Source organism: Hemitrygon akajei, chromosome 12, assembly GCF_048418815.1.
Source record: "Hemitrygon akajei chromosome 12, sHemAka1.3, whole genome shotgun sequence".
Classification (NCBI taxonomy): Eukaryota; Metazoa; Chordata; class Chondrichthyes; order Myliobatiformes; family Dasyatidae; genus Hemitrygon; species Hemitrygon akajei.
In genome coordinates, this window is record NC_133135.1 from 22,151,062 (window position 1) to 22,170,576 (window position 19,515).

Genomic DNA, 19,515 nt, shown 5'->3' on the forward strand with positions numbered 1-19,515 from the left:
AAAAGCTGGTGTGGTGCATCAGAGACTCAAATGCTGGAAATCTTGAGCAACGCACACAAAAAGCTGGTCAGGCACCCCCTCCGTAGACATCCATTTTTATTTGAAGATATAACACAGTAACAGGCCCTTCTTGCCCAACCAGTCTACGCTGCCCAATTATACCCATTGTGACCAATTAACATATTAACCCCTGCGTCTTCGGAATGTGGGAGGAAACTGGAGCAACTGGAGGAAACCCACGCACGGTCACGGACAGAAAGTACAAACTCTTTACAGACAGCGGTGGGATTGAATTTGGTCACTGGCGCTGACAGTGGCCAATTAACCTACCCAGTACGTCTTTCGACTGTGGGAGGAAACCAGAACACCGGGGGAAAAGCCTTGCGTTCCACAGGGAGGCCTTGCAGAACAGACCAGAATTGAACTCCGAGCTCAGGAATGCTTCCAGCTGTAAGAGTTACCATGGCACCCATCTGTGGGGCGTGAGCACTACTGTCCAGGCCAGTGTCCACTGACCATCAATAATTGCCCTTGAGAGGGTGATGATGAACCGTTAGGAAGGGAGTTGGACTGCGATAAATTTCCAAATCAGGACCCAGATGAGAGTTTCCAGATGGTGGTCTCACGTCCCCTCCTGGGTGAGGGCACACGGACCTTTTCAGTCTCACAGAGGCATGCACTCACATTCTGGCCTTGCCAACTAGCTCTCAGAAAAAAGCTGCAGAGGCTTTTAAACGCAGCTAGCTTCCATCATGCACCTTCGAGATTATCTTCAAAAGGCAATGCCTCAAAAAGGCAGCATTCATTATTAAGGACCTCCATCACCCAGGACATGCTCTCTTCTCATTACTACCATCAGGGTGGAGGTATAGGAGCCTGAAGACTCACAGTCAATGTTTTAGGAACTGTTTCTACCCATTCAGCAGATTGCTGAATGGACAATGAACCCATGTACACTATCTCACAATTTATCACTATTTTTGCACTATTTCATTTTTATCTATACTGTATAATACTATACAGTAGGTATGTGTATACCCTAAATTACAATAATAAATAAATTATAAAATTATAAGCATATATATATATATAAAGTATACAGTACAGATATATATATTTCTTATTGGAATTTAGGTATATTTCTGTCGCAAACAACAGATTTCATGACCTATGCCAGTGATAATAAACCTGATTCTGATTCTGGTTATGATTCTTGGGAAGGGATCCATCTGCTGGCAATCTTATGCTATACTGATGATAACTCACCACTACATAACTACCCCTCACTCCCTTCCCCCTCACTCCCTTCCCTATCCCCACCGAGGTCACGCACCCCACAGCTGCACATCCAGTCAGCAAAGACCCTCTGGAGTGAACCAGCTCAACTCACTGAAACCTACCTCAGCTAACCTCTACAGCCCAGCTGTTAAACAATGCCTGGCTCGCATGCATATTAGTGACCTCGCAATGTTTTGTTCTCCCACACAGCATTAAACCCCATAGGATTACCACAAACTATCTCCAGTGAACCACATCCTCCTTCTGACTCCCTCACCTCCTGTGAAGATGGAAACCAGAAACTCTTGCAGAAATTTGATAGAAAACTGGATTTTCAACCTCGGCGGTTGCTTTTATTTCCGCACGTTCGCTGACCTGCTGAGAGTTTGCTTGCTCCGGTTTTCTGTTTTTGTAACCTTTACAGCAAGTGCTTGGCCCTTGCAAGGCGGTTCTGCTTCCAAATGTAAGGTTCCTTCTGAATGGATGCAGTTTGGCCCAAGTGCCAACATAGCTGACCATCTGGTGTCACTGTTGACATAGGGCAGCTCATTAGCATTCAATTCCCGCCGCTGCCTCGAAGGAGTTTGTACGTTCTCCCCGTGACTGCATGAGTTTCCTCTGCTTGCTCTGTTTTCCTCCCACATATCAAGGACGTATTGCGTTGGTGTTAGTAAATTATGGACTTGCTACGTTCATGCTGTAAATATAGCAACACTTGCAGGCTGCCCCAATGCATCATCAACACAACTGGCACATTTCACTGTATGTTTAAGTGTACACGTGACAGATAAAGCTAATCTTTAAAATTTAATCTCCTTAATCTTTATTTTGCAGAGGGTAAATGTGTCAGGGATGAGGAAGTGCTGCAGACCCTCCCAGTTGGAACCACCGCAACCTTCTACTTCAAGGACCTTGGCCCACAGGTTGGCTGGACCACGGTGAGTCTTCCTGCATCTGGCCGTGATCCCAGCATTCCCTACTCCAGGGTACCTTAGTCAAATGCTAGGTAGTGTGAGAGAGGACAGATGAATGCAAAACAGTCAGTAAAACCAAATCCAGAAGGTAGGTTAGGAGACTTTTCGCTCGGGGTTTATGGAAAGAGTTGTGTTTTTCTTGGGCCTCTGTACATAGGGGTCTTGAACTGTTTCCAGCCAACAATGGTGCACTGGTGAGGGTTCAGAGGAGGTGCATGAGAATGATCCTGGGAATGAATGAGTTAACCTATGAGGAGCATTTGATGGCTCTGGGTCTGACCTCCCTGAAGTTTAGAAGAATGGGGGGAGGGCAGGGTGGAATCTCATTGAAACCTATTGAATATTGAAAGGCCTTGATAGAGTGGATGTGCAGAGGGTGCTTCTCATAGTGGAGGAGTCTAGGACCAGAGAACACAGCCTCAGAATAGAAGGATGTCACTTTAGAACAGCGATGAGGAGCAATTTCTTTAGCCAGGGGGTGGGGAATCTGTGGAATTCACTGCCACTGATGTCTGCGTAGGCCATGTCATCGGGTATATTTAAAGCAAAGGTTGATAGGTTCTTGATAAGTAAGGGCATCAGAGGTTATGGGGAGAAGACTGGAGAATGGGTTGAGAGGGATAAAAAAAAAATCAGACCTGATCGAATAACAGAGCAAACTTGTGGGTCAAATAACCTAATTCTGATCTTGTATCTTATTGTGGTTGTGTTACAGGCAACACGTCAGCCATTTTGTAAACAGCAAGCTCCCACAACCTTCTAGCAGAGCGTTTTAAATAATCAAAACCCTCTGCCTGAAGAGATGGTGAAAGATTATCTGAAAAATAGCAAACGAAGGGAGTTAGCCAAGTAGTGGGTTGTTATCGTCACATGTACCAAGATGCATTGAAGAGCTTGTCGTGAAAACTGTTCAAACAGATCACATCATTACACAGGGCATTGGAGCTAGAATAAGGTAAAGCAACAACAACGCAGAATAAAGTGTGAAAGCTACTGAGAAAGTGCAGTGCAGGTAAATGATAAAGTACAAGATTATAATGAGATTATCATACAAGAGATCTGTTCAAGAATCTGATATCAGTAGTGTCACAGTGTCATAGAAAAGTAGAGCTCAGAAACAGGCCCTTTAGCCCATCTAGTCCATTTCAAACCATTTAAACTGCCTACTCCCATCCACCTGCACCAGGACTGTAGTCCTCCATACCCCTACCATCCATGTAACTATCCAAACTTCTTTTAAACGTTGAAATCGAGCTTGCATGCACCACTTGCACTGGCAGCTCATTCCACGCTCTCACGACCCTCTGAGTGAAGCAGTTTCCTCTCATGTTCCCCTTGAACTTTTCACTTTTCATCCTTAACCCATGACCTCTAGTTGTAGTACTTGAGGATAAGGGAATTTGCCAAGTTTCTTACAAAACGTGAGAGCTTTGAGCTGAAAAAGTGCTTTTCAAAGAATGTATAGAGTGAGAGAATTATACAGCACAGAAGCAGGCCCTTTGGCTCAACAAGGTGTCTGAGCTGAGCTGGTCTCATTTGTCTGAATTTGGTCGTATCCTTCCAAACTGGGGGTTCCCAACTTTCTTTATGCCATGGAGCCTTACAATTAACCAAGGGGTCTGTGGACCCCAGGTTGGAAACCCCTGCTCTAAATCTTTAGTGTTCCTGAACCTGCCTTATTGTCAAAACTGCAACTGTACCTGCCTCTATTCTAGCAGATTGTTCCATGTATCCATCCGCCTGGACAAAAACTTTCCCCTCAATAACCATCTAATTCTAAAGCTAGCACAGAGATGAGGGACAGAATGGGCTCCTTTGCCACAAACTTCTGTTTCTTGGTGGCAAGGAGCCTCACTGTGTATTTAAGCCTAGCACCTCATCTCACTGGAGTCCCCCCAGCTCAATTACCTCCTCAGATTGGCCACTGGTGAAAAAGAGCTTTGACCAATGGCCAGTCTGGACATTGGAAGTTTGAAGAGGAGGGGACTTCAATCAGGTCCACTGCCCGAGGATAATCGGTGTTTGGGATTGATTAGTAAGAGTAAATTAAAGGGAGGCAAGGGCAAGCGCAGGGGCTGTCATCTGTGGTGATCTTGAGGCTTTAGCTCTTCGAGGCTTTGGTCAGAGAAAGCAAAGGAAAGAAAAGCTGAAGGTTTTTTTCCATCTCTTCTTTAAATCTGCTCGGCTGGAACAGTAGAGATGCCCGGCAGGATAGTGAAATGCTCCTCTTGCGGGATGCGGAAAGCAGGGAGACCTCCAGTGTCCTTGACGACTGCAACTCCGAGAAGTGCATCCAACTGCAGCTTCTAACAAACCACGTTAAGGAGTTGGAGCTGGAACTGGATGAACTCCGGATTACAGGCAGTCCCTGGGTTATGTACGAGTTCCGTTCCTGAGTCCGTCTTGAAGTCGGATCTGTACGTAAGTCGGAACAAGTACATCCAGTATTATTTAGCATCAGTTAGTCAAACGTTCGTCTTAGTATATATTTTACTTTTCTATGCATATAAAGCACTTAAGAAACGTATGTATTCCATTAATTAAACCACTGTGTTGCTTAGTAATAATTGTAGCTTTCATCGGGGCAGAGCCTTTCACATGCTCCATTATTCTCACTTTATCCTTTATAATTGTTCCGATCTTTGACCGACTGTAGCCTAACGCTTTTCCAATGACTGATGGCGTTTCAACTCTTTCCAAACGCTTTATTATTTCCACTTTATTTTCAATCGTGATCGCTTCCCATCAACGGAACAGAAACACTGCGGGCGGCGGGTCCCTACTTCCGCCGGCTCCCGAGGTCCGCTGGGTCCTAAGGACCACCGCACTGAATTCCCTGGGTCCTAAACTCCACTGAACAGAGACAGGTTAAATGGGACAAGTGGAGGCTGTGCTGGGTTTGGGTACTGTATTTGATCCTCCACAATATTCCGTGTGGGAATTTAAACTGGAGGTGGCAGTGTTTTTTTTACGAGGTCGAATCGCGCTCGACATCAACCTGGCAACGGGAGCGGTCTGTCACTGGACTGAACTTGTTCTCCAGCCCAGTGCTGATCTCACTGCGCCACCAGCTGACTGGAATGGGGTCAGGGTGAATCTTGCTAAGAAAAATTTAAGCCAAATACAAAGTTACACACTCAACACAGTGTCAACGGCAACGACTTAAAATGCCGGACGGTGTCGTGATCCGACTTAAAATGGTGGACGGCGTTCTCCTTCCTCGGTTCGTAAGTACGAGTTGTCCGTAAGTCGCACATTCATAACTCGGGGGCTACCTGTATTCAGGAGGATGAGGGGGTGACTGATAGGACATGTAGAGAGGTAGTTACACCCAAGGTGCAGGACAGAGGAAACTGAGTGACAGTCAGGAAGGGGAAAGGGGTTTAGGAGCCAGTACAGATTACCCCTGTGGCCATCCCCCTCAACAACAGGTACATACTTTGGATGCTGTCAGGGTTGGCTGGGGGTTGCAGAATGACCTAACAAAAGAAAGTCACAGTGGGTGAGTCTCTGGTACTAAGCCTGCCTCTGTGACGCGAAAGTGAAGGGGAGAGAAGTGGCACGCTGTGGTGATAGGGGATTTGTTAGTTAGGGGAACAGACGGGAGGTTCTGTGGGCAAGAATGAGATTCCCAGATGGTATGTTGCCTCCTGGATGCCAGGATCTGGGATATCTCGGATCGAGGCCTCAGCATTCTTAAGTGGGAGGGTAAACAACCAGAATTTGTGGTCTACAATAACATGGACAGGACAAATGACAAGGTTCTGCATAAAGAGATCTTAGAGATAAGTTAAAGGGCAGAGGCTTCCAGGGTTGTGATCTCAGGATTGCCACCCATACCATGTGCTAGCAAGGCCAGAACTAGGAAAATGATACAGTTTAACATGTGGCTAAAGAGTTGGTGTAGGAGGGAGGGCTTAAGATTTTTGGTTCATTGGGCTCTCTTCCAGGGAAGGTGTGACCTGTACAGAAGGGATTGCTTGCACCTGAACTGGAGGGGTCTAATATCCTAGTGGGAAGGTTTACCAGTGCTGCACGGTGGGGTTTAAACTAGAGTTGCAGGGGGATGGGAACCAGAGTGCCAGAACGGTCAGTGGCAAGATTGTGGAGACAGCTGTTGGTAAGACCTCGGACAAAGTTAGGAATCAAAAGGTTGAGCATGGTGAGACTGATGTCCCGAGCTGCCTGTATATCAAAGTATCGTAAGAAAGGTGGATAAGAGTGCTGACGATGAGATAGCTGGTTTACAAACACAGGCAATGTGTAGTGAGGAGACGCTGTTGATGGGGCAAACTTGCAGTTAACAGGACGAGTTGCAACATAAAATGAGGACAAAGTTAAAAAGGGCGAATACAGGACTGAAGGTGTTTTAATGCATGCAGTATATGGAACAAGGCAGATGAACTTGCAGTACAGTTGCCCATTGTCAGGTATGATGTTGGAGGCATCACAGAATCATGGCTGAAAGATTATAGCTGACAGCTTGATGTCCAAGGGTACACATTGTATCAAAAGGACAGGCAGGAAGGCAGAGAGGGTGGTGTCGCTCCGTTGGTAAAAACTGAAATCAAATCATTAGAAGGAGGTGACATAGGATCGGAAGGTGTTGACTCATTGTGGATTGAGCTAAGGAACTGCAAGGGTAAAGAGACCCTGATGGGAGTTGTATACAGACCCCCAAACAGTAGTAAGGATGTGACAACGGGAGATGGAAAATCCATACCAAAAGGGCAATGCTACAATAGTCATGGGGGACTTCAATATGCAGGTAGATTGGGAAGATCAGGGTGGTATGGATCCCAAGAGAGGGAATTTCTAGAGTGCCTACGAGATGGCTTTTTAGAGCAGCTTGTGGTTGAGCCCACTAGAGGATCAGCTATTCTGGATGAGGTGTTGTGCAATGAACCCGAACTGATTAGAAGCCTGAAGGTAAAAGAACCCTCGAGGGAAAGTGGTCATAATATGACCAAGTTAACCCTGAATTTTGAGAAGGGGAAGCTAAAATCAGATGTATCATATTACAGTGGAGTAAAGGGAATTACAGAGGCATGCTCAAAATCGCAAAAACAAAGGAGGTGATTGTGAATTTTACAGGAGGAATGGTGACAGGCTAACCCCTATTGACATCAATGGATCTGGGGCTGAGAGGGTAAACAGCTTCAAGTTCCTCGGCACCCACTTCATCGAGGACCTCACGCGGTCTGTGCGTACCAGCGGTGTGGTGAAAAAGGCACAACAGCCTCTTTCACCTCAGATGGTTGAGGAGGTTTGATATGGGCCCACAAATCCTGAGAACTTTCCACAGGGGCACAGTTGAGAGCAAACAATTAATCACAGGACTCTGCAGAGAGTGGTACGGACAGCCCAGCGCATCTGTAGTTGTGAACTTCCCATGATTCAGGACATTTACAAGGACAGATGTGTAAAAAGGGCCCGTAGGATCATTGGAGACCCAAGTCATCCCAACCACAATCTAGTCCAGCTGCTACCATCCGGGAAGCGGTACTGCAGCATAAAAGCCAGGATCAACAGACTCCGAGACAGCTCCTTCCACCAGGCCATCAGAATGGTGAATTTGCGCTAATCTGAGTAAATTCTACATTACATTGATTGTTCTATTTATTATAAATTATTATAAATTACTATGATTGCACATTTTACATTTAGATGGAGACGTAACGCAAAGATGTTTACTCCTCATGTATGTGAAGGATGTAAGAAATAAAGTAAATTCAATGAGTGAGGAGTTGATTGCCATAATTCAGGGGTGTCAAACTCATTTTAGGTCACGGGCCGGATTGAGCAAAATGCAGCTTCATGCGGGCCGGATCAGTCGGACGCGTGCGAACGCAGCTTTCGTTGCCTCCGTTTTTTCAGCCTGCTCTCACGTGTCTCAGTCTCTGCTATAACTACAAAGTGTTTCACTTTACAAATTCCATTTGTTATGAAGAAGACTGCCGAGCAAGACTGCCGAATAAACACTAAAAACCCTGAAAACCTGGTACCTGAATAAACTCAGCATTAGCCATATCATACGCCATAGGCGCTTCGATTACTGGGGCCAGCTTTAATAGTAATTAGATATTATCTCGCGGGCCAAAAATAATTCCACCGCGGGCCGGATTTGGCCTGCGGGCCTTGAGTTTGACATATATGCCATAATTGATCGGAAAAGAACACTGGCAGGGATGACGGCAGAGCAGCAATGGCTGGAATTTCTGGAAGCAATTTGGAAAGCACATGCCAAACATCCCAAAGAGGAAGAAGTATTCTAAAGGAAAGATGACACAACCGTGGCCAACATCAGAAGTCAAAGCCAAATAAAAGCCAAAGAGAGGGCATATAATAGAGCAAGAATTAGTGGGAAGTTAGAGGATTGGGAAGCTTTTAAAACCAATAGAAGGCAACTAAAAAAGTCTTTAAGAAGATAAAGATGGAATACCAAAGTAAGCTAGTCAATAATATTAAAGAGGATACCAAGAGTTTCTTCAGATACATAAAGTGTAAAAGGGAGCCGAGAGTGGATATCGGATCGTTAGAAAATGATGTTGGGGTGGTTGTAATGGGAGACAAGGAAATAGTGGATGAACTGAATGAGTATTTCTCTTTAGTCTTCACTGTGGAAGACACCAGTAGTATGGTGGAATTTCCTGGTGTCGGGGGCATGAAGTGTGTGAATTTACCGTAACTAAAAAGAAGTTTCTTGGGAACCCGAAAGGTCTGAAGTCACCTGGACCAGATGGTGTACACACCAGAAAGAGGTGGCTAAAGAGATCATAGAGGCATTAGTAATGATCTTTCAAGAATCACTAGATTCCGGAAAATTGCAAATGTCACTCCACTCTTCAAGAAAGGAGAGAGGCAGAAGAAAGGAAACTATAGGCCAGTTAGTCTGACCTCAGTGATTGGGAAGATGTTGAAGTCGATCATTAAGGATGAGGTCTCAGGGTACTTGGAGGCACATGATAAAATAAACCATAGAAGCATGGTTTCCTCAAGGGAAGATCTTGCCTGACAAATCTGTTGGAATTCATTGAAGAAATAACAAGCAGGATAGACAAAAGAGAATCGGTGGATTTTGTGTACTTGGATTTTCAGAAGGCTTTTAACAAGGTACCATAATGAGGCCTCTGAACAAGTTACGAGCTCACGGTATAACAGGAAAGATTTTAGCATGGCTGGTTGGCAGGAGGCAAAGAGTGGGAATAAAGGGAGCCTTTTCTGGCTTGCTGCTAGTGACCAGTTGTGTTCCACAGGGTCTGTGTTGCTACCGATTCTTTTTACATTATATGTCAATGATTTGGATAATGGATAGAACTTGAAAGAGTGGATGTGGAGAGGGTATTTCCTATGGTAGAAGAGTCTAAGATCAGAGGACGTGACCTCAGAATAGAGGGGGGTCCTTTTAGAACGGAGATGAGGAGGAATTTCTTTAGTCAGACAGTGGTGAATCTGTGAACTTCTTTACCACCAGCAGCTGTGGAGGCCAAGTCTTAATGTATATTTAAGGCAGAGGATGATAGATTCTTGATTGGTCAGGGTATGAAGGGATATGGGGAGAAAGCAGGAGATTATGAAATGGTGGAGCAGACTCGATGGGCCAAATGGCCTAATTCTGCTCTTGTATCTTATGGTCTTTCCCCAAGGACAGGAGGGGTATAAACCAGGAGAGAGGGTGAAGGTTGCTGCTGCCGATCAGCTCCAGCAGCACAGGTTCAATCCAGTCTGTATGGTGCTTGCACATGATAAACATCATGGATATCCCTGTTTGCTGCTGTCCCCATTCACATGCCAGAGGGTGGGCTGGTCCCTAGTGAGACGGTTAGTGAAACGAGGGGTGAAGAGCTTTCAGGGATGCACAGTGGGGGAATGTGATTGTACCATGTGCTAGCATGCACTCAATGGGTCGAATGGCTTCCTTCTATGTTGTATGGAAGCACTGGGACTGGATTCAGAGGAGATTGCCAGTAGAGCAGGGTGGGGAAGGGAATGGTTCTGAGAAACCCAAACAATATGCAGGAACTGTTTTGACTTTCAAAAATATTATCAGTTTGAGACTGGGACATGCCTGAAGACAAACTACGAGGGGTGATTGATAAGTTTGTGGCCTGAGGTAGAAGGAGTCAATTTTAGAAAACCTAGCACATTTATTTTTCAACATAGTCCCCTCCTACATTTACACACTTAGTCCAGCGGTCGTGGAGCATACGGATCCCTTCTTTGTAGAAGTCGGCATCTTGGACCTCGAAGTGGTCCACAGCAGGGGTGATTGATAAGTTTGTGGCCTAAGGTAGAAGGAGATGAGTTATTAACGTCAAACTTTCTGCATTTTCACACAGAGTTAAACTGTATGTGTAACAAGAGCTGTATAACTCATCTCCTTCTACCTTAGGCCACAAACTTATCAATCACCCCTGCTGTGGACCACTTCTGGAGGTCCAAGATGCCGACTTCTACAAAGAAGGGATCCGTGTGCTCCACGACCGCTGGACTAATTGTGTAAATGTAGGAGGGGACTATGTTGAAAAATAAATGTGTTAGGTTTTCTAAAATGGACTCCTTCTACCTTAAGTCACGAACTTATCAATCACCCCCTGTACTCAAATACCTATCAAACACCCCCCTTGTGATTGAGTTATTTACTACACAGTCTATTGTCAGTGGGCCGATTCCTCCCCCTCACAGAGTTTCTCAGGAATTAATTAATCAATTTGCTGTTTCTCAAGAATTAATTAAGACGTTTAAGAGTAAAACCCACCATATGAATAATAAAGCTCATGGATAAATGGAAATATTTCAAGCTTAAGAGGAATGTTAATTATAAACACGTACTGAAGGTGTGACTTTTAAAAGCCACTGGGAGAACTTGTACAATAGGAAGAATCAGTTTGACAGAGAATGGGGATGAACGGGAGCAACACCAGAGTTCTGGGAAAAGCCACAGTTCTTCAGCACAAACCTGACCGTCAAGCAGGGATTAGGGAATGGAGCCCTCTTGCTGACAGGGTGCATGGAACATGCCTTGGTCATAACCTCGCCCGGCTCCTCAGAGTGACAGGACCTCAGAGTAGAAGAACTTAAAAATAGAGGGAGTAGGTCTTTTGGCTTCTTGTGGATCCTCTGCCGTTCAGTAAGATCATGGCTATTCATTTACTTCAGGCCCAACCCCAATGTCCCTGAATAAAGAAAGCTTCTGGCACGTTGACTTTGATATATCAAAGCCTTGAGCACAGGAGATGGGATGTTATGTTGAAGCTGTATTAGATGTTGGTGAACCTAATTTGGAATTTTGTGTGCAGTAAAGGTATCAACAGGATTGAAAGAGTGCAGAGAAAATTTTTAAGGATGTTGCTGGGATTTCCTTGCAGGGAGGTTACGGGGAAAAGTTGAATAGGTTAGGACTTTATTCCCTGGAGTGTGAATGGAGAATGAGGGGAGGTGTACAAAACTATGAGGGGTAAATGCAAGTGGGCTTTTTCCTCTGAGGTTGGGTGAGAACAGAACAAGTTAAGGGTGGAAGGCTAAGGGTGAAAGGTGAAATAATTAAGAGGGAACAGGTGAAACTTCTTCACTCAGACGGTGGTGTGACTGGAATGAACTGGCAGCAGAAGTGGTGGCAACATTAAAGAGAGATTTGGATAAGTCCAAGAATGGGAGGGTTATGGAGGGCTGTGGTCTAGTTGCAGTTCAATGGGACTAGGCAGAATAACAGTACAGCACGGGCCAGATGGGCCAAAGGGTCTGTTTCTGTGCTGTGGCGCTCTATGATTCTAAAAGGTAAGTTTAAAAGCATTTTACGGGAGCTCTCAGAAGCCCAGAGTAAACAGGCAAAGGGGCACACTGCCTACCACAAATTCTGTCAGGTATCTTCTCAATCCCATATCGGTCACACCAGCACCTAGAAAACAGAGGAAGCAAGTCCCACTGGATTCTGAGGGGCAGACGGGAAAGGAGAGATTATGTGGACTGCACCACCACCTACTGGCTATAGTCCGCAATTGCATGTAAACTCCAATGTGGTCTGTAATTAAATGGATTAAACTACTCGGTGGTTCTAACCTGTCAACTGAAGAAAATATGGTTCCAGAAACTAGGCAGTATCGCTTGTAACACAGGATGCAAACAATTTACAATGGACTTGTCTGAAAGGAATTGGAATTGGTTTCTTATTGGAGTATGCAGGCCTCTCCTTCAGATGTTTTACCAGTCTGTTGTCACCAGTACAACCTTCCCCACGGTGGTGTGCTGGGGCAATGGCATCAACACAGGTGATGCCAACAGGTTCAATAAACTGATTAGAAAGGCTGGCTCTGTTAAAGTAGTAGAAGCTGTGGTAGAACATAGGTCCCTACAGAATATCCTGCCAATTCCGGACAATGTTTCTCACCCTCTGCATGCCACCTTGGCTGAACAGAGGAGCACTTTTAGTAATACACTGAGTCAACTGTGCTAATTCACAGAGCGCTAGATGAGGTCGTTCTTACCCTCAGCCATTAGGTTCTATAGTGAGTCAACCTATAGCTGGGGAAATGATGACCCCCCCTCCTGCTAGACTGTTTGAGGTAACTTATTATTATTTGTTCTTATTTCTCAAATATTATTTGTATGTCAGTGCATTTGTAATGCTACTGTGAGACTGCAATTTCCTTTTGGATCAATAAAGTATCTATCTCTATCTTATTGTCACATGTACCAAATCACAGATATTTTTATACATTTCAAATGATTACAGGTAGTCCCTGAGTTCCGAACGTCTGACTTACGGACAACTCGTACTTACGAACCGAGGAAGGAGAATGCCGTCCGCCATTTTAAGTCAGATCGCGATGCTGTCCGCCATTTTAAATCGGATTGCGACGCCGAATGCCATTTTAAGTCATTGCCATTGGCAATGTGTTGAGTGTTTAACTTTGTATTTGGCTTAAATTTTTCTTAGTAAGATTCATCCCGGCACCCCCCCCCCCCCCACCCCCGGTTCCAGTTGGCTGGTGGCGCAGTGAGATCAGCGAGTTCGATCCAGTGACAGATCGCTCCCGTGCTGGGTTGATGTCGATCCAGTGACTCCCGTACCGTCCGTGCTGGGTTGATGTCAAGCTCGCAACTTGACCTCATAAAAAAAAACACTGCCACCTCCAATTTAAATACCCACGCGGAATATTGTGGAGGATCAAATACCCAAACCCAGCACAGCCCCCACTTGTCCTATTTAACCTGTATCAGTGCGGTCGTCCTTAGGACTCAGCGGATCTCGGGAGCCGGCGGAGGTCAGGACCCGCAGTGTTTCGGTTCCATTGATGGGAAGCGATCGCGATTGAAAATAAAGTGGAAATAATAAAGCGTTTGGAAAGAGGTGAAATGCCATCGGTCATTGGAAAAGTGTTAGGCTACAGTCGGTCAATGATCGGAGCAATTTTAAAGGATAACGGATAAAGTGAGAATAATGGAGCATGTGAAACGCCCTGCCCCAATGAAAGCTACAATTATTAGTAAGCAACACAGTAGTTTAATTATTGGAATACGTACGTTTCATAAGTGTTTTATATGCATAGAAAGGTAAAATATATACTATATACTAAGACAAACATTTGATGAACTGACGCTAAATAATACCGGATGTACTTGTTCCGACTTACGTACAAATCCGACTTAAAGACGGACTCAGTAACGGAACTCGTACGTAACCCGGGGACTGCCTGGTACACAGTGTACTGAGATAAAACAATAGCAGAATGCAGAATAAAGTGTTACAGTTATAGAAAAAGTGTAGTGCAGCTGACAATGATGTGTAAGATCATAATGAGGTAGATTTGGAGGTCAAGAGTCCATCTTATTGTACTAGGTCCCAGTCAATGGTCTTGCAACAATGTGGAAGGAGCTATCCATGAGCCTGATGGTATGTGCTTTCAGCCCTTTGTGTCTTCTGCCCATTGGAAGAGAGGGGAAGGGAGAAAATCCATGTGGGAGGGGTTTTTGATTATGCTGGTTGCTTTACTGAGGCAGCAGGAAGTGTAGACAGAGTCCATGGACGAGAGGCTGGTTTCTGAGATGTGCTGACCTGTGTCTACAACCCGCTACTATTTCTTACTGTTATAGGCAGAACAGTTACCTTACCTCTGGATGGAATCTAGAAGGAATCCTAGAACTATTTAGACTGTGGTAGCATGTTGGGGGAGATCTTGTTCATGGAAAGTAGAATTGGGGGAGATAGTATCCTGTCTTGTCCCAATTTACCCTCGAGTTGTACAGGCAGGGGAAAATTAGAGACAGATGAAAATAGGATACGGGGCATGGAAGACTAAGTGTGAGTGTGGAGATGTTGGGGGGCGTTGTTCATGAAGAAGAGAGAGGGAAGGGCAAAGAATGAAAGAGGAATGAACTGAGAGGAGAAAGGGCAGAAATAGAGGGAAGGTGGTTAAGGTTTGGAGAGGAAAAGAAGAGGGAGGGAAAGTTGATGGGGGTGGAGGAGAGGAGGGAAAGTGATGGGGGACAAGGATATATCAGGTGATTGATGGAAAAGAATATAGAATGAGAGCAGGGGAAGAAAATAATGTAGAGAAGTATAAAGAGTCCCAGAAAAGCAAAGGAAAAGTGTGAATTACAGGATGTGATTGGAGGAGGGAAATAGTATGTGTTGTAACTCCGAAACATAAAACTAGTTGAAAAGAAACATGGATCTGGGAATGTGTGTGTTAGTTTCATTTTTACTTTAAGCAAGGCATGCATGTATAACATGGTGGCTTGATGACATATCCCATTCACGTACTTTTACGTATAACCCATAATGAATTATTTAAATAAACAATGCTTGATCACACAATATACTTACAAATAATTTGGAAAATGTGTAGCTCTGGTGGTTGATGGTTGATGGCTGGATTGAGCTGTCCTCCGATCTTGGCAATTTACTTGCAAATGTTTCGTCAGCATATGAGGAGGCATCTTCAGTAATATTACTGAAATATTAAATACGCAACAGTCCCCCCTACTTAGCTAAAACTCCAACTCAGAATGTAGTACAACTCAACTCAGATAAAGTGTCCCATTCAGACCTAGAGTTTTAATCAATGTGAAGTGATTGCTGTGAGATTTAATCACTTTTCTAGTCACCCTGTGGATCATCTCTGCTGTAATAGGGAGACTTGATTTGCATCCGGAAGAATTCATCAAGAGGGGAGTCTTGTTTTATACATTTTTCAGGTATGCCCTTTCCCAAGTGTAAATCAGACAATCCATCAGCATTTCCATAATTAGTTATCCTCTTGAATTCGATCTTGTAATTGTGTCCTCCGAAAAACAGAGCCCATTGCTGCATTCATGCTGCTGCAGTTAGTGGATCACCCTGCTGTGGACTGAAAGTGTTAACTAGTGGTTGGCGGTCAGTAATGGGGGTCAACTCTCTCCCAGACAAGTTCTGGCTGAAATGTTTTACACCCCAAACCAGACTCAAAGCCTCTCTGTCAATCTGTGAGTGGTTTTCCTCGGTAGCGGTAAGGGAACGTGATGCAAATACCAAGGTGTGTTCACTTCCATCACTGGTAGCATGTGACATGACTGCGCCTACACCATAAGACGAGGTGTCATTGGACAAAGTGGATCATGATGTACGAGTACAGTGTCTGATATCAGCATTTCCCTTGTTTTTCTGCAGCACACCCACCTCACTCTGCTTTGTCCATTGCCAGTTCTTCCCGATCTGTAATAATGAGTTCAAGGGCGGAGCCAGGTTTGTCAGGAACCCGTTACAGTAATTGACAAATCCTAAAAAGGACCGGAACTGTGACACGTCCTTTGGCCTTGGGACATCCGCCACTGCTTGAATTTTCCCAGCACACTTGTCTAGAGTGTCAATAGTGTGACCACAGTAAGAGATGCTTGGTTTAAAGAATTCACACTTGCTGCGTTGTGCTCTGAGCCCATAATCTTCTAATCCTTTTAGCTCTTGGAGATGTCCCTTGATATCTTCACTTGTAACGATGATGTAACAACAATATTTCCCTCCTCCAGTCACATCCTGTAATTCACACTTCCCCTTTGCTCCCATACCATGATGTAAGTCTGGGTGCGTGGGACCTGATCCGTAGCTTTCTATCAGAGTGCAGGTGTAGGTACTGCTCCAAAAGTAAGCCTGTCCCAGTGATAAAGCCTTTGTCAGTGTTTATGGTGAGGAACACTTGGGACTCTTCTTCTAGCCCGTTCTGTAAGTAGGCCTCAGCCAAGTCCACTTTGCTGAAGTGTTCCCCTCCTGTTTGGTTTGCAAAGATATCCTCTATTCTGGGCGGAGAGGATTGGCCTATGTTCAGTACTGGGTTGGATGGTGACTTTAAAATTGCCACAGATCCTGACAGACCCTTTCTTCTTGGGTACTGGGACCACTGGGGTTTCCTATGGGCTCCACTCAACCTTGGGAAGAATTTTTTCAGTCTCCATTTAGCTCACTGGCTACTCTGTCATGGATGGTATAAGGAACCGGATAGGCATTGTAAAAATTGGGTTAGCTTTTTCATTTAACACTATTTTACCCTTGATACTCTATGTTTGAGTTTTCCAATGCTTGTGGCATAATCTAATACCTTTCTTAATTCACTCTCAGTTGACTCTGTTGCATTAGGGGATGGATCTCCATTCAAGTTGTGGTTGTCTCTGCCAGTCATGACTCCACAATACTGGCCCTCCTGTTTTTAACACATACAAGCCCAATGTGGCTTGTTGGATGTTGTATTTCACTGTTATGAATGTCATTCCCAAAGAGTTATCATTTCTCCAGTGTAAGTTCTTAGTTGGATATCTGCAGGCTTCAGTTCAGTATCTTTGAAATGCCACTCAAACTCATTTTGTGGAATGACTGAAACAACCGAGCCAGTGTCCAATTCCATTTTAATTAATTTGCCATTCACTTCTCATGTGAGCCATATTGCTTGTCTGTTGTTAGTTTTCACGTTGTAAATCACAAGGCCACTCAGTCCTGTGTCACTCTCAATATTACCAAATTTTTCCAACAGTGTGCAAATTAGTGCTCTTTTTGAAATGGAAACTTGGCTTTTTGTCTTTTTCTCTTCCCTGTGCAGTCCACTTCTTTTTGACTGCCAGGCATGCTCTTTGTATGTGTCCTGTTTTGTTGCATTTTCTGTAAGTTTTCACCTTTAAACCTGCATTGGTCTGGTGTATGTGAGCTCCTGGCACAATGGTAACACAATTTGTTTGGCCAGACCCGTTTCTGTTTAGGCATTCATGTTCACTTTCACTGCTGACTGCAACTGAGTTGCATCTCTGTCTGCTGTTTCCATTGAGACAGTAATTTCAACTGCTTTTTTAAATGTGAGTTATGCTTCAGTTAGGAGCTTTTTTGAATGTTTTCTAGTAAGGTTCCACAAACTAAACAGTCTCTCAGTGATGAGTGAACTCTTTCCAGGCCTCCAGCTGGGTACAGGTATCAATTATAACCAACGTTGAGATGATGAGCTATTGGAATTTCATTGTAAGCAAGGTGGGAGAGCGAAAACCTGATTGAAATGAGGACTAACCAATCAGGAGAGATGGACTACGGGGGTATAAATAGCACCGGCCTAGACATGCCCGGGCATCAACCCTGATGAGGATGGCAGAGTCTGTCATCGAAACGTCTGTTATAATCGATACCTGTACTCGGCCGGAAGTCTGAGAAGAGTTTATTTGTCATATGTGCTGGGAAAGCATTAGATACTTTTTTCAATCTTTCAGTGCATCATGAAATCTACTACTGAACTGACAATGATCAGACAATTTCTTCAATTCAGCCACATACACTGAAATTGATTCTCCTTCCTTTTGATTTTGCTTATGAAACCTGAAGCATTCTGCAATCAATAATGATTTCGGTTCTAAATATTGCAGACTTACTTTTACGATATCAGCAAAGCTCATTTTGGCTTGTTGATTGGAGCAGTTAAACTTCTGAGCAAACTGTATGCCTTTAACTGGCACTCGCTTTTCACTGGCTATTTCATTTCCTTCGAATTCTACTCAATTCACTCAGCATACAATATCCAGTTATCTCTTGTGCAATCAAATGCGTCTATTAGGGAAATGTTAGTAGCCATTTGTGCTTTATTTATTATTATTATCTCCCAGGACTTGTTGTTTATGAACCCATGAAGTTATTCATTTTATGTTTTTTTTAAACTCAGCCGACTCTGTCCCTTCCTGAAGAAGCACTTGGATGTCTTCTGTTTTTTTTAAAAAAACTGAACATCTCACTGCGCTTCAAGAAGTATATAGTCATCTCAGGTTCCTGGTCACCACTATTGTTTTGTCATTCCAAAACATAAAAGTAATTGAAAGGAAACGTGGAGCCGGGATTGCGTGTCTTAGTTTGATTTTTACTCTAAGAGAGGCGCGGACTTGTGATGTGGTGAGTGAGTGTCACCACGCTTCTGGTGCCAATGCAGCACACCCACAACTTACTAACCCCTACTACCCTGTGCGCCTTTGGAGTGTGGGAGGAAACTGGAGCACCCGGAGGAAACCCACACGGCCCTGGGGTGAATGTACAGTCTCCCCATGGACAGCGGTGGGAACTGAACCCTGTTCGCTGGCGCTACCTTGCCACCCTCTCTGTGTATCAATGACCCTGCCCTTGCGCTTTGACTGCAGGTGTTCCTGACAGAGTACGCCGGCCCACTCTTCATCTACCTGCTCTTCTACTCCCGCCTGCCTTTTATCTACGAGGAAGAGTATGACTTTACCACCAGCCCTCATACCGTGGTGCAGTAAGTACATGGGGTGCCTGGTGCTTACAGTGCTTTTGTATTGCAGTCCACGGCAGAAATAGAGAGGGAGGCAGAACTAGTGACCCTGGGGATTTCTTAATGGAGGTGATCCAGCTTTCACGGAGTGTGCCTGAACCCCAGAGACCATGGTGCATGATGGTCCAGCATTGAGTGGGCTTCAGGAAACGGGATCATCCTTGGAATGTCTGTGTTAGTGATGGTGTTAGGGAGGGGGGTCCGGTATTGGGTGGGCTTCAGGTTGCCCGGGGAAGGTAGGGTTGTGGTTCTGAATCCTGTGGGGAGGCCGAGGGAGAAGGTCATAATGCTGGAGTGAGGAGGCATCACTGCTGAGAAGTGGGAGAAGCAGACGAGTTTGAGGAAGACTGGGAGGCATCACTGCTCTTCCTCAATCTGAGCTCTAAGAGTACTGGAATCTTCCATGGAGCTTTCCGCGCCCTCTGCCCCCCCCCCTCCCTACCCCACCACCTCCGTTTTCAGTCCTCCGAGCCCAGCAGCCA

The 19,515-nt window shown here is 44.8% G+C and overlaps 1 protein-coding gene across 3 annotated transcripts in view; it reads left to right on the forward strand.

The window, feature by feature from the left end:
• The window catches only part of LOC140736788 (very-long-chain enoyl-CoA reductase-like), a 107,461-nt gene that overhangs the window by 71,267 nt on the left and 16,679 nt on the right, over window positions 1-19,515 (forward strand). For all 3 annotated transcript variants that reach the window (XM_073062713.1, XM_073062712.1, XM_073062711.1), the window contains 2 exons: window positions 2,113-2,216; window positions 18,882-18,997. In XM_073062713.1, the coding sequence (XP_072918814.1) occupies window positions 2,113-2,216; window positions 18,882-18,997 (220 nt within the window). The remainder of the gene's footprint in view (window positions 1-2,112; window positions 2,217-18,881; window positions 18,998-19,515) is intronic.